At 42.9% G+C, this 15,819-nt stretch overlaps 3 protein-coding genes across 4 annotated transcripts in view; 2 read left to right on the top strand and 1 right to left on the bottom strand.

Moving 5' to 3' along the window:
* WDR64 (WD repeat domain 64) overlaps window positions 1–3,054 on the bottom strand; it is a 66,955-nt gene extending 63,901 nt beyond the window's left edge. The window contains exons 1-2 of the mRNA XM_075858913.1: window positions 2,913–3,054; window positions 2,018–2,148 (exon numbers count right to left, since the gene is read on the bottom strand). Coding sequence (XP_075715028.1) covers window positions 2,018–2,148; window positions 2,913–3,054 — 273 coding nt within the window. The remainder of the gene's footprint in view (window positions 1–2,017; window positions 2,149–2,912) is intronic.
* Window positions 1–15,819, top strand: part of ACO1 (aconitase 1) — a 254,019-nt gene that overhangs the window by 73,012 nt on the left and 165,188 nt on the right. The window lies entirely within an intron of this gene.
* Window positions 1–15,819, top strand: part of OPN3 (opsin 3) — an 89,765-nt gene that overhangs the window by 73,015 nt on the left and 931 nt on the right. Inside the window, exons 2-5 of one of the 2 annotated variants that reach the window (XM_075825665.1) lie at window positions 6,610–6,741; window positions 9,367–9,425; window positions 9,917–10,236; window positions 12,475–12,720. In XM_075825665.1, the coding sequence (XP_075681780.1) occupies window positions 6,728–6,741; window positions 9,367–9,425; window positions 9,917–10,236; window positions 12,475–12,720 (639 nt within the window). In that variant the 5' untranslated portion in view covers window positions 6,610–6,727. Of the gene's footprint in view, window positions 1–6,609; window positions 6,742–7,938; window positions 9,426–9,916; window positions 10,237–12,474; window positions 12,721–15,819 lie in introns of those variants that run through there. The other variant, XM_075825664.1, reaches the window with a different exon arrangement.

Here is a 15,819-nt window from a genome sequence, read left to right as displayed (position 1 = left end):
TGTTATGAGGTCGGAATTTATTTATGGGTCTGATCTGGGGTCTGAATTTGTATTGCTATAGAGGGTGGGAATGAGCTGTAGAAACGAGGGGCCAAAGATGTCTGTGCAGTAAACAGTATTTGACAGGAGAAATAATCATAGTGGTCTGGGTCGGATGGAGAAGAAAAGGAAAGTGAAGGACTACAATCAGAGAAGGCTTCATTGTGTACTGGATTTCATTGTGGTCTGTTCTGCCTGTGTCTGATCAATACTATATTTACTTTGATAGACTGTAGTGAGATGATACTCTGCAAACCGCCAGTGTAGGACTGGTATTTGACCACTATATGGTCACTGTATGGCAGTTTTATTTTCCTTCTTGTGTTGACGGTGTGGCTTACATATCTGCCATCAGACTATGCAGACCTGTGAGTACAGGTCTGTTCTCCTATTACCATAAAAACTGCACAAAAAAAAATTGTGCCGTTTGACTAATAGGAGTGTTCAGAGAATATACCGGACTCATAGTTATGAGTATGATGTATTCACGAAGGCAGCACTGACCCTGCCCTCCTCACAGTGATTGATGGCTGACTGCTGTGTATATGCATATACAACACCCGTCAATCACTGTGAATAGGGCAGGAGAAGGCAGGGGGATCGCTCCCCTTATGAAACCACCTGACTCATAACTATGAGTCTAATGGATTTTTTTGAACACTCCTTATAGTCAATATTTTTTGTGGCTAATAGAAGAGCGGACCAGTCCTCATACTGTGCTGCTCTTATACGTATTAACATATTCTGATTATCGAGTGGCTTTAAGCGAGTAGCAAGGGGCATAACCAAACAAACCAAGATTTGCCACTTTTTTCCGCCGCTCCCCCGGATTTCAATCCTAGATCCGCCCCCAAGTAATAGTGAGAAAATATTACAGCAGAGAAAATTAGAAATTCTAAATTTCCCAAAGGCCTCTCTGACACAAGAGAAGACAGGAGTACTATTAGGGTATGTGCACACACACTAATTACGTCCGTGATTGACGGACGTATTTCGGCCGCAAGTCCCGGACCGAACACAGTGCAGGGAGCCGGGCTCCTAGCATCATACTTATGTACGATGCTAGGAGTCCCTGCCTCGCTGCAGGACAACTGTCCCGTACTGTAATCATGTTTTCAGTACGAGACAGTTGTCTTGCAGCGAGGCAGGGACTTCTAGCATCGTACATAACTATGATGCTAGGAGCCCGGCTCCCTGCACTGTGTTCGGTCCGGGACTTGCGGCCGAAATACGTCCGTCAATTACGGACGTAATTAGTGTGTGTGCACATACCCTAAATGGTATGGAAATGTTAGGAGCCCAAGTTACACCTTTGTCTGCAAGTCCCTTGCCCGACAACCAATACCTTGTAGCTTATGTCCCATTCCCAGACTATAATCTGCTGGTGGATTTATAGGTCAACAGTGGGGTATATTAACCTCCTCTACAGAGGTGTAGTTAGGGGGCTGAGCATGTTCCCCAGGTGCTAAGTATAGTGGGTGTGCCACTCGAAATAGAAGCAAAAGTTTTAATAATAATGAGAATGCAAACTATTTTGGCAGTAGACTCACTTTGCATTATGGAAGAATGTGGGCTACCACCCAGCAGCAGCAGTGCCAGGCAGTCACAGGCGGCTGCTGATCAACAAATCCATGTATGCACATCAGCATATCCTTTTGTAGCGGAGGGGGAGGGGCACCAAATTTAATATTTTCCCCGACTCAAAGAAAGTCTAGTTTCATTCCTACCTGCATTTATATTATCAAAATGCTCCCGTTTGTAAAGGAAAAATGTGTATAATAAAGAGTACATAATAATTAAATCACACTTCACCATAGTCTAAAAAAAGTCTTTCAACAACAATATATATTGGTATGGAAGTGAGATGTTGTAATTTTGTTCGATAATTGCTTTAAATATAGCTATTTCTCCTCATTTTCTCATGACTTTGGATCTTTTTGTTTTTTGTTTTCCAAAATAAAAAAAATTATTTACTTGCCTCAGTCCAGTCAACCGGAGCATCTGGGTGCTTAGTAATCTTCCTATAAAAAGCTTTAATCTCTTGAGCTTTCAAGCTATGTCCAAAAAGACTTATAACAATATTATAAAACTGACTATAGTTGATGTTATCTAGGAAAAGCACATAAAATATAGGATTTTAATGACGTACCATAAAAAAAACATAGATACATGAGAGAACGGCTTTGTAAAGGAATAGTATCACCTGTGATCTATGCATACAGAATAGTACTTAATTTGTATATGTAAAGAAATAGGCAACATTTAGACGTGGCGGAATTGCTGTGGCTTTTTTATGCTTGTTGCGCACAAAAATCTGCGACAATTGACAGTATGAGGCTATGTTCACATATCCGTTTGGGCTCTATTCTGACGTTCCGTCTGAGGTTTCCGTCAGAATAGAGCCCTGACTGACACAAACTGAAACCATAGGTTTCCGCTTCCATCCCCGTTGATTTCAATGGTAACGGATCCGGTGCCAATGGTTTCTGTTGGTCTCGGTTGTGCAAGGGTTCCGTCGTTTTGACAGAATCAATACTGTAGTCGACTACGCTATTCATTCCTTCAAAGCTACGGAACCCTTGCACAACGGGGACAAACTGAAACCATTGCCATCGAATCCGTCACCATTTAAATCAATGGTGATTGAAACGGAAACCTATGGTTTCCGTTTGTGTCAGTCAGGGCTCTATTCTGATGGAAACCTCAGACGGAAATTCAGAATAGAGCCCGACCCGATATGTGAACGAAGCCTAATACAGGTGGAAGGTGTTTTAAGAACTAAACTAATCTAAACTCTCTTGTGCTGCATTAAATAATTGTACTGTAATTTTATACCATTATTGGTCAATATCTATTATTAAAAATTAACTTGCCTTCTTGGTTAATATTAGTTTCAGACCTATCCAGATTATTTTGGGCAATTATTAATCTTACTAATCTTTGAAATTTTTCCAAGGAAGACTTGAAGTTGGTCCTATCGAGGAGGTGAGATGGATTATCTACCTCAGATGCCATTTTGTGTGTCAGTTTGCAGTTAGAATGTCACCTGTAGTTCTAGGACTGAGCATGATGTCACAATATGTATATTTCTCACAATATTGTATAATAATTTGTCCACAATTGCCCTTAATTTTGCTTTGCATCGCTATTACACAATAAAACAAATCGGGTAGATTTACTAATACGGTCTAAATTTTAGACAAGGCAGTCAGAAATAGCTCCAAATTCATTAAAAGTAGTGTATGATAAATTTGTCACATCCAGATGATTTTTTTTGTGCCAAAATTTGAAACCCAATTTTGGCATACAATATCACATTGTAAGCGACGCCCCTTTTCTGATAGATATTGTCATTTTATGCGACGCCCACATGTTCTTTCCCGATAAGTCACAGCCACTTGTAGAGCATGCTGAAAAAAAGTGTCTAAGGCTGGATTCACACGAGCATGTTACGTCCGTAATGGACAGAACGTATTTCGGCCGCAAGTCCCGGACTGAACACACTGCAGGGAGCCGGTCTCCTAGCATCATAGTTATGTACGACGCTAGGAGTCCCTGCCTCGCTGCAGGACAACTGTCCCGTACTGTAATCATGTTTTCAGTACGGGACAGTAGTTCCACGGAGAGGCAGGGACTCCTAGCGTAGTACATAACTATGATGCTAGGAGACCGGCTCCCTGCAGTGTGTGCGGTCCGGGACTTGCGGCCGAAATACGTTTCGTCCTTTACGGACGTAATGTGCTCGTGTGAATCCAGCCTAAAACAGTTAATAAATGTGGCGCCTAGCATGTACGCCAGAATTCGGGCTTAATTTGAATAGTAAATCTGTCCCTTTATATTTTAGACACAGTAGTAGCATTACTGATAAAATTGTATCTATGTATTCATTTTAACATCATGGAGCAGATTTACTACTTTGTCTGTGTCTAAAATGTGTAGAAAAATGTGCCACATTTTCATTTAATTTAAGAACAGATGTTTGCGCATCACTAGACACTTTAAAGTGTTAATGGTAAAGAGGTGTGACTTAAAATTCGCCAAATTGCGGCAAACAAAAACTAGGTGAACTAAGAGTTGGTATAAGAATGTCTGACAATAGTGGTTGTTATCTTAAGAATTCCAGCATATTTTAAACCAAGATAACCCTAGGCCATTATTTCAATTTCTTGAGGGAGCGTTCCTCCCCAGGACAATTTTCCAGTCGTATATGATGCAAACTTCTAATATACATTTGGAAGATTCATAAAAAGGGTCTAACAGAAAATCTGTCTTTGTTGCCCATAGAAACCAATCACAGCACAGCTTTAATTTCTTTTAGTGTTTTTGAAAAATGAAAGCTGCGCTGTGATTGGTTGCTATGAGCAACAAAAATAAGTTTTTCTGTTAGACCCTTTTCATGAATCTGCCCCATTGTGTTGCATTTCTTTACCATTTTCAAGATCTCTGCTTACATTCAGTGAATGTAAACATTCTTTCCAGGGGCTGAAAACCCATACAGACCTAATACTTCCCACACATGGGTGTAACTATAGCTATATAAGTCATGCCAAGTGCTATGGTGGCCAGAGGCTGATGGGACCTACTCAGGTGCGGACAGATTATTCCTTGTTCCCACAGCTGAGAATTCGCTACAATTCTATCTAAAGGTATCAAGTCTATACACTCCTGAGCTAGACACCTTCACCATACTACTTACCAGAAGGAACATGAGGGAAATTCGGAAAAGTTGTGTATTAACATAATTTTTTTCCCTCATGCCCCGTCATTTTATATAGGACACTCCTCCAACCTATGGCATTGAAATCACAAATAGTGCGTATGACCTTCCCTTTTATCACAGCCCAAAATGAATACAGACCCCAGACCCGTAAACAAAGAGACCTCAGACCAGACGCCCCTAAACAAATACAGACCTCAGACAAGTCCCCTTAAACAAGTAAATACCCCTACCAGACCTCCTAAACAAATACAAACCGCCACCAATATATACAGACCCAAGGCCCCCAAAACAAATACAGACCCCAGATTACCTAAAGCAAGACAGACCTCAGACCAGACTTGAAGACTCTCTGTTCCTGCAGTCCTCTTAACGCCCGGGTGCCGCTGCAAAAAACGTTCTGACGCTGGAAGAGGTGATTGTATTTTAAAGAGGATGCTGGGCAACGGGCGCATTGCCTGTACTTTTGAGAGTCTGGGAGGTCTTGCCTTTTTATAGGAGTCTCTCAGACATTACAAGGGGGAGTTGGCAAGAGTGTTTTTTTAACTACACTGATACATAGTAGCACACATTTTAAAACAGGAGTTTTCTGCTACTAATATATTTCTCATACACAGAACTGGCAACAAAGTAGCATTCCCTCAGCTATGAAAAGTATTCTGAATCTAAGCAAAAATATATTCATTCATTGATTGCAAGCAGAGATCCTGTGTGATAAAAAACAAAATCAAAAGTAACGGTTTCATGTCCGAGGTGCATCCGTGCTGCACCCCTGCGGGATGCCTTATCACACATCCCCCATAGGATAGAGTCTATGGAGGGATGCATGAAGCACAAAAAAATAGGACATGTCCTATTTTTTAACAGACCCTTCACACGGTCCGTTGAAACAACGGCCGTGTGAACAGCCCCATTGAATTACATAGGTCGTTGTGACGGTCGTTGTTATAACGGCCGTCACACGGACGTAATCAATGTTCGTGTGAATAAGGCCTCAGGCCGCGTTCACACGGGATGGATACGCTGCGTGAAAGCACGCCGTGTATCCATCCTGTGCGCCGCAGGCAGGGGCATAGCTAGGGGGGGGCAGGCGGGGCATGTGTCCCGGGTGCAACTTAGAGGGGGGGGCCAGCGCCACCCCCTCCTGCACCATAATTATCATGGTACATTGCCACCCCCTCCTGCACTATAATTATCATGGTACATTGTAGTTTTGTCGCGATTTTGCCGCGAATCGCGGCAAAAAACGCGACAAGACTGCAATGTATATGTCCTGCAAAAGGACCTTTAGACATAAGGTCACATGACCTTATCTCTGAAGTTTTTACTATTGCTTAGAGGCTATATCTACAGGGGGGCTATATACAGGGTTTGGCTATACGTGGAAAATGATATACAGGGGTGGGCTATATCTACTGGGGGCTATATACAGGGATGGGCTATATCTACAGGGGGGCTATATACTGGTGTGGGCTATATGTGGAGCACTATATACAGGGGTGGGCTATATCTACAGGGGGCTATATACAGGGGTGGGCTATCTGTGGAGCACTATATACAGGGGTGGGCTATATCTACAGGGGGCTATATACAGGGGTGGGCTATCTGTAGAGCACTATAGGGGGAGCTATACGTGGGACACTATACAGGGGTGGGCTATATGGGGGCACTATCTAAAGGGGGCTCTATCTACAGGGGGCACGGTGTGTGTGTGTGTGTGTGTGTGTGTGTGTGTGTGTGTGTGTGTGTGTGTGTGTGTGTGTGTGTGTGTGACACAGTGTATGGTGTATGGTACGCTATTATATTTAGGGGTATAGTATGTGGTATAATGAGAACTTTATCTTTGCTTATAGGTGTAGAAATGTAGGAAAAGTGAGAAGCTGAAGACATCAGAGCAGCAAACTGCAGAAATGGGCTGTGATCGGGAGAAGTTATAGAGGTCTGGACCGGATGGAGAAAAAGAACTAGAATATGAGACGTCACCGGTGAGTCACTTAATGTAAATGTTCATTCTGCCTCTAATCAGTACTGTAGTCACTGTGTGATCTGCAGCGAGATGATGGGTGGTGTGATTATGATATGATTTATTTTTTTGTGAAACAGCATCTCCCAGCATGTCCTTACCATTGTTCGGGCCATGCTGGGAGCTGGAAACAATTTAGTGTGAAACTATACGTCAGGAGTTGCACTAAATTGAGCTGTATTTGTTCTAGTGCTGTATATATGTATTGAGTTTGGTTCTTGGGTTGTATTTATGTACTGAGCACTATTCTCGTGTTGTGTATAGAACTATATTGCTTGTAAAATGTACAAATGTTTTTATGCTCGAGTTACATAAAAAGAGATGTGGAAAAGAAATGACACGTCGATTGATAGAGAAAACAAACATGGCGAGGGGGAAGGAGATGTCGGGAAAGAGGTTGGGGGTGGGGGCGCCAAACTGAATCTTTGCCCCGGGTGCTGGAGAACCTGGCTATGCCTCTGGCCGCAGGGAATTCCAGGCAAAAAACCACACCAAACTGTGGTGCAGTTTTTCGCCCGGAATGTCCGCTGCTAGCAGGCTGGCTTCCTGGGATGACTTCTCATCCCAGGAGACCGCTGCAGCCTTTGATTGGCTGCAGCGGTGGTCACATGGGATGAAGAAGCATCATCCCAGGAGGCTGGCCCTCTGACGTCACCCAGGCCGGCCTCCAGGGATGACGTTTCATCCATTGTACGTAATTGTTCATCAATTGTACGTAGATACAATTGACATGCTGCGGAATAAAACTCTACACCGCAGGTCAATTTCTAAGCGGTTTTTCCACTCAGTATTTACAGAGCGTGTGGATGAGATTTGTTTTATCTCATCCACTTTGCTGCTACTGTATTTGCTGCAGATTTTCCACAACTAATTCCGTTGTGGAAAATTAGCCATATTTATGCTACGTGCGTACTGGCCCTTAGGGTATGTTCACACGCTAAAGTAAAAACGGCTGTAAAATACGGAGCTGTTTTCAAGGGAAAACAGCCTCTGATTTTCAGCCGATTTTAAAGAATCAAACATTTTTTTTATACGTTTTTTGCGGCCGTTTTTGGAGCCGATTTTCTATTGACACAATGAAAAACAGCTCCAAAGACGTCTCAAGAAGTGACATGCACTTCATTTTACGGGGCGTCCATTTTACTCCCCGTCTGAACCAAACGCCGTTTTACCCATTGAAATCAATGGGCAGATGTTTGGAGGCGTTGAGCTTCCATTTTGTCAGACTTTTTTCGTGGCATTTACGCCCCGGGAAAACGGCTGAAAGCACTGCGTGTGAACATACCCTTAAGGGCTTATTCAGAGGAACGCATAATACGTCCGTGCTACGCGCGTGATTTTCACGCGCCTCGCACGGACCTATGTTAGTCAATGGGGCCGTTCAGACTGTCCGTGATTTTCACGCAGCGTATGTCCGCTGTGTAAAACTCACGACATGTCCTATATTTGCAACTTTTTCGCGCATCACGCACCCATTGAAGTCAATGGGTGCATGAAAACCGCGCACGGCACACGGACGCACTTCCGTGTGCCGCGCGCTACAGTAGTCAAAACTATGAATGAAAACAGAAAAGCACCACGTGCTTTTCTGTTAACAAACATAAAAACTGAGTGTCATAATGATGGCGGCTGCATGAAAATCACGCAGCCACGCATCATATGCTGATGACACACGGAGCTTTTATGGACCTTTTGCGCGCGCAAATCCGGCCTAAGTTTGTTTTAAACGGGCAGATATATCGCCCGTGCTTACCACTTTTAAAACGAGTGCCGCTCGACAATACATCTTGTCAATCGCCACTCGTTGCTCACTTTAAACAGAGCAATGATCGTTTAGTATGGGGAGGAACGATCGTTACTACGATTGCTCATCCCCATGTATTTGTATTATGTCAGCACCACATCTCTGTTTACACAGGGAGATGTGCTGCCGACTGGCAACTATTTTTTAGCTGCATAAAAGATGCGTTTAGCCGATGAATGAGCGTTTGCTTGTTCATCGGGTGATCTTTGCCGTTTATACAGGGCAATAATCGGGACCGAGAGTTCGTATGAACGCCCGTTCACCCAATCATTGGTCAGTGTAAATGGGCCTTTAGTGTCTATGACAGTATGTTTCTAAATATGAAATATCTATACTTTGGTAGTGGTTACTTATCTGGTTCTAATCCTAATGTGTGTAATTATTCCTTTGCTCTAATCTAGTTAATCCATTTCTGACAAAGATTTACAACTGGATTGAGTACAAAGTAACGTGTTTTTTTTTTCACAAAGGAAAGGTCAAATATTCTTCAAAGGTATAAGATGTAATGTATGGCCAACTGCAGCATGTCTGTTTTATTACCAGGAATGAAAGCAGGGCTCACGCTAAGGAGGTCTTCACCCGTGACGCTTATGATTTCCTGGCTCTGATCGTAGCTACAGTTGGTATCTGGGCATTGTGTAATAACTTGCTGATATTAATTCTTTACTTTAAGTTTCGAATTTTAAGAACTCCTACAAATCTTCTGCTGGTGCACATCAACTTCAGCGATCTATTATTATCAATTTTTGGATTTAGTTTTCACTTTGCTTCATGTTTAAACAGAGGGTGGATTTGGAATGAGACGGGATGTGTTTTTGTTGGATTCTGCAAAAATATCTTTGGTAAGTAAGTTAAAAACAGTATTTTAATGATGTGAATGCAGTTTGCTTATCTGCAGTCCTATGTAAAGCCACTGATAACACATCTTATTATCACAATGATGCCAAATACATAATGAGTCAAAATAAATACACACCTTTGAAAAAAAATAATATTTTTTTTAACAAAAAATGTCTATCAGTGAGATTGGTGCAACTTTTAAAATACTTTTTATGAGCAATAATTTTTACTTTTTGAGATACAGCTGCTTTGTATCCGGACGTGTTCAGTGGCAGCGGGTACTGCGTGTCTCTTTAAAAAAAAAAAAAGATTTCAAAGGTGTACATAGCCTTTAAGTGTTTCATGAAGAAGCGGTGTATCAAGATCTTCTGGTCCCTGCTCTGAAGTCTACCGGTAGATTGTGGTCTACTGTTTGGCCATCACTGACCTATTATTTGTATATGTATATAATATCACTAATAGCATTAGTTATCAGTTCTTACTTGCTTTACAGGTAATGTGTCAATTATTACAGTGACAGTGATTGCATATGGCCGGTACATTCAAGTGGCATGTAACAAAGCCATTGATTTCCCATGGTCATGGCAAGCAATATCTTACATCTGGATATATTCACTAGCCTGGAGTTCTGCACCACTACTTGGATGGAACAGATATACTCTGGAACTCCATGGCTTAGATTGCTCTTTAGATCAGACGTCAGAAGATTCCAGCCAGGTGTCTTTTGTACTACTCTTCTTCCTTGCTTTTCTAGTAGTCCCAGTAAGCATTATCACATATTGCTATGGGTACATGTTGTATTCTATCAGAATGGTAAGTATAATCTATGAAAGCAGCACTGCCATTTTTTATTCATACAATGTTTAATTATATAAATTATGCCACATATGATTTTCAATCAGGTTGGGTAACGTTTACTAATGAAAATTAAATGAGAGGTTCTGTCAGTCGTAGAGCAAGAATAAAAACCTATGTCACAAAACGCCTCACCTTTCAGGGTGCTGTATTTTACTACATTGATTATTATTTGGACATCTTAATTAATAAGAAGTCAGCCGGGTAAATGGGCCGCATATAGAAATAATTTGAAGTTGAAGGGCCGCATTACTTTCAAGTTTGATAAAATACAAAATTATTGTTAATCAATTTGTTAATTGAACTACTATAACAATACTACATTACAATAATAATACCGCTAGTTTTAAACTTACCGTAAATTTGCGAGTTTACTCCATGTGCTTATTTTAACAATCCAGTTTTCCAGTTTAAGTGTCGCTAAATGCAGTCTAGCTGCTCAGTTGGCAGTGTTTGGCAGACGCAAGAATGTCAAGATTGGGCAGCCCCTTTTTAGATAGTGCCACAGTGCCCTCTGTAGATAATGCCCCAGAGCACTCTGTAGATGGCGCAGTGCCCTCTGTAGATACTGCCACCCCCCCCCTAGATAATTCCCCAGTGCCCTCTGTAGGTAATGCCACAGTGCCCTCTGTAGATACTGCCACACACCCCAGTAGATAATTCCCCAGTGCCCTATGTAGATAGAGCCACACCCCCCCCTAGATAATTCCCCAGTGCCCTCTGTAGATACTGCCACACCCCCTAGATAATGCCACAGTGCCCTCTGTAGATAATTCCACACACTCCCCTTTGTAGATAGTGCCACACACACACACACACACCCCTTTGTAGATAGTGCCACACATATCCCCATATAGACAAGTCCCCGTCAAATGCGTCAGCAATGCCCTGGCCGGGCATTCCGGTCCAGGAGGAGCCACTGATGTCACTGTCCATATATGGACATTTACGTCAGAGGCCTCGTCTATCAGCGGAATCCCCGACCAGTTCTTCGGCAACTCGCTGGCCAGGCATTCCGATCCAGGAGGAGCCACTGACGTCACTGTCCATATGTGGACATTTACGTCAGAGGCTTCATCTATCAGCGGAATCCCCGACCAGTGCTTCCGCAACTCGCTGGCCAGGCATTCCGATCCAGGAGGAGCCACTGACGTCACTGTCCATATATGGACATTTACGTCAGAGGCCTCGTCTATCAGCGGAATCCCCAACCAGTGCTTCGGCAACTCGCTGGCCAGGCATTCCAGTCCAGGAGGAGCCACTGATGTCACTGTCCATATTTGGAGAGTGACGTCAGGGGCCCAGTCTAGCAGCGGAATCCCCGGCCACAGCGCTCTGGCTGGGGATTCCACTCCTAGAGGTAGCCCCAATGAAGCAATCTATACAGAGGGGTATCCTAGGGCCTGCTCTCCCACTGTCAGTGGGCCGCAGATGACCGCTTCAGGGGCCGCGTATTTGAGGCCTCTTCACTAAAGGTATGTCATTACATAGTATGTAAGGCTTAAAAAAGACATTGAGGGAATTAATCAACTTTTCTACATCAGTTTTCTGGGGTAGAAAAGTAGCATCAACAGTAGCAATATGCATAAAATTACGACTTTCCATGCATTTATGCCGCTAATGGGACTTTTGGAAAAAATGGGTGGTGCTTAGTGAAAGGGGCGGGGCCACCCGTAGCACGACACATTTAATATAATTTATGCCAGAAGCTGGCATAAATTAAAGGGGAAATAGATTTCCATTTCTAGCGCATGGACAACAAAAGATTGAAGAAATAAATTAGCCCTATCTTATTCCTGCAGGCTTCATGCAAACACTGACATATTAAACACCAGTCTTAGAAAATCCGCCCCATTAAGTCCATCTAGTTCAACCTATTCTCCTGCAACGTTGATCCAAAGGAAGACAAAAACCTTAACGAGGCAGAAGCCAATTTTTCCTATTTTAGGGAAAAAAAATTCCTTCCGGACTACAAATATGGCAATCAGAATAAATCCCTGGATCAACAACCTGTTTCCAGAAATCTAGTGCCCAAAGACATTCTGGTCCCTTTTAAACTATTTTTTCGAATTAACAATGAAAATGTCCTCTAGCAGGAAGTTCCAGTTTCACTGCTGAAATAAAAATATATATTTTCAATATATTTCAATTATTAAACACAATCATTCTAATAAACTTATTTTTTTCCATTTTCAGCTGCGAAGGCGGCAAAATTACCAAAGTGTACTGAAATTACAGGACTATGAAATTAAAGTGGCTAAAATGTGCGCTTTAATGATATTGCCATTTCTTACTTTTTGGATGCCTTCCTATATCATGTCTCTGCTGGTTATGTGTGGTTACGAGGACATTATAACTCCGACAGCAGCCACTGTATCTTCAATCTTAGCTAAACTAAGTACAGCTGCAAACCCTTTCATCTACATATTAACAAACAAGAAGGTACTGTTCTATATTATACTGTATATTATTATAGTACATAAATTACTAATTATAAATGCAGATTGAGAACTTTAAATCAATGGAATGAGCATTTTAATGGATTACCCTTCTTTCACACTACCGTTCATATACGTTTACCTTTTTTTTTACGGAAACAAAGTTCTGCAAACTGCACTTTTACTTCTGTCAAAAAAACTGAAACCTAGCGAACGGAGGCAAACGGAAAGCAACTGAAACAAAAGAATTACCATTCAAATCTATGTTAATTCTAACGGAACCGTTGCTTTCCATTTAATCTTTCGATTCTTTCTGGCTCTGATGGAAGAGAGGTAAACGTATAGTAACGGTAGTGTAAACTTAGCCTAAGTTATTGGTGTACAGATAAATATTATAAGATTCAATTTGCACGTGTGAACACAGACTTGAATGATTCAATTCTGAAAGCTCTATCTATTCTGAATGATTCTAAAGATTATCGGGTTTCATTATAGTGCACACAATTTTCTGTTGTATGGAAAGGGGTAGGCTCTATTCACAAGACGGGGTCCGAGTGTCGGCCGTTTTGGACCTTTTTTCCCGGCAGCTTTGCATCCGTTCCGTGTTGCCGTTTTTAACGGCCGATTTTGACCCGTTTTGCATCCGTATTTTTCCCTGTCCGTTTCAAAATCGGATGAATCTAATTTGTACATTTTTTGCCACACACTTCCCTCTGTAGATAATGCCACACACTGCCCTCTGTAGATACTGCCACAGCCCCCCTGTAGGTAGTGCCACACAGGCCCCTGTAGGTAGTGCCACACAGGCCCCTGTAGGTAATGCCACACAGCCCACCGTAGGTAATGCCACACAGTCCCCTGTAGGTAGTTCTACACAGCACCCCCCCCCCATAGATGGCACCCCCCCGCCCCCTACATGTCTGCAGATAGCACCACCGGTTCCAGGAGAAGTCCCAGACTTCAATGTCCATATATGGACAGTGAATTCAGGGACTTCTCCTGGAGCGGAGACACCGGCCACAGGGTCGAGGATTCCGCTCAAGGAGAAGTCCCTGACTTCACTGTGTCCATATATGGACACAGTGACGTCAGGCACTTCTGAAGCGGAATCCCCGACCCTGTGGCCAGTGTCTCCGCTCCAGGAGAAGTCCCTGACTTTACTGTGTCCATATATAGACAAAGTGACGTCAGGCACTTCTGAAGCGAAATTCCCAATCCCCGGCCACAGCGTTGCCGAAGCGGAGGCCGGGGATTGGGGATTCCGCTCCTACTGGGAGCAAAAAAATACCCTCCTCCTCCTCACATGCACTTCGCACTGTGAGGAGGAGAAGGAGAGAGAGCGTGCAACGGAAGACACGGCTATGACTTTTCTTAGTAGCTGGGCGGCGAAAATAGCTGGGCGGGAGAAAATAGGGCATGTCCCATTTTTTGACGGCCGGGTTTCCCGGGCCGCCAAAAAATCTGTCGTCTGAATAGCCCTATTAGGAGTCTATTGTTCCTACTGCGGCCGTGCGACGGCCATTTTATGAAAGGCCAGGAAACCCTGTCATGTGAAGAAGGTCTTATTCTTACTACAGCAGGGTATGGCATATCACTAGGCTAAAGAAAAAAGATCTAACTTTAGCATTTCCACAATTCTTGGTGCTGCTGACTAGCAGAAAGGGCTCATTAAGGCTGGGTTCCCACAGTGCAGATATGATGCAGATTTTGCATGCATTTTTTTTAAGCCAAAACTTAAACAGAAGAAATATATAAAGAAAGGCTTTATAGGTCTGTTCTTCTGAATCCATATCTGGTTTGGATTACAAAATGCAGGCAAAATCTTCAGCAAATCTGCAATGTGCAATGGAATTCTGTGCGGAAATGCCACAGCATTTACAGTAGCAGCAAAGTGGATGAGATTTAGTGAATCTCATGCCCACTCTGCGGATTGTTGATTTTCCGTAGCGGGTTTTCCCAATTGAATTAAATGGGGATGCAAAACCCGCAACAGAAAGCCAAGTGTTACAACTTTTTCAGCATAATCGAAGCGATTACGCCGCAAAAATCGCAACTCCGGAAAAAAATAAATCATACTTACGCAGAATGCCCTCCTCCTTCCTACAAACCGGCCTCCTGGGATGACGTTGCATCCCATGTGAACGCTTCAGCCAATCACAAGCTGCAGCGTCACATGGCCTGCAACGTCATCCAGGGAGGCTGGAACGGACATCAGAGGAGGGAGGGGGTAAGAATAAACGGCTTTCTTCTTCAGCGGATATTCAGTTTGAAAAACCGCACCACATTGACATTGTGGTGCGATTTTTCAGACGGAATGTACTGCAGGTTTCAGGATGGACACGCTGCGTGATTTTTATGCAGCGTATCCGGCCCGTGGGAACCCGGCCTTAGGGTATGTTCCCAAACACAACATCTGCAGTGGAATCTAAAACAAAACGCAGATAAATCGGTCACAGAAATCTGAAGTAAGAAAACAAGTAATTTTTCCTGCTCATTTTGCTGGGGTAACACTGCAGTCTTTCCTGAGGATTTATTGTTACATTGATTATAGCAAAGTATATGTGCACCTGCAGATGTTCAGCGGTTTTTACTGTGTTTCCACTGCATAAACGCTGTAAAAACCGCAACAGACTTGTTTTGTTGGAATTTATGCTCCCATTGTAGTCTATGGATCAAACACACAGCATGGCCGCAGAGTACCCGCAGCATATATTGACATGCTGCGGATTTCATAGTCGCACCCAAGAACACATTCCGCATCATTTTTCCCGCAGCGTGGGCATGAGATTTTCTAAATCTCATTAACTTTGCTGTTACATTAAATGCTGTGGAATTTTCTCACAGAAATCTGTTGCGGAAATTCAGCAGCATTTATGCTACATGAGAACCCAGCGTATAGAGGGTAAGCAGCATTAGCATAGAGCAGTATTTCCCAAACCTGTACTCCAGAAACCCCAACAGGATCTTGATGTTTTCCTATAGAGAAAACACATTTGCTAATGTGATTAGTGAAAATTATTAAATCACTGGTTGGGGTGCCTTGAGTACAGGTTTGGTAAACACTGGCACTATGGGTACACATGATTCTGCCTGTCCCAACTAG

The sequence above is a fragment of the Rhinoderma darwinii genome, chromosome 1 (assembly GCF_050947455.1).
Source record: "Rhinoderma darwinii isolate aRhiDar2 chromosome 1, aRhiDar2.hap1, whole genome shotgun sequence".
Lineage (NCBI taxonomy): Eukaryota > Metazoa > Chordata > Amphibia > Anura > Rhinodermatidae > Rhinoderma > Rhinoderma darwinii.
The sequence above is the reverse complement of the archived record's forward strand: the minus strand, read 5'-3'. Positions and strand labels throughout refer to the sequence as shown.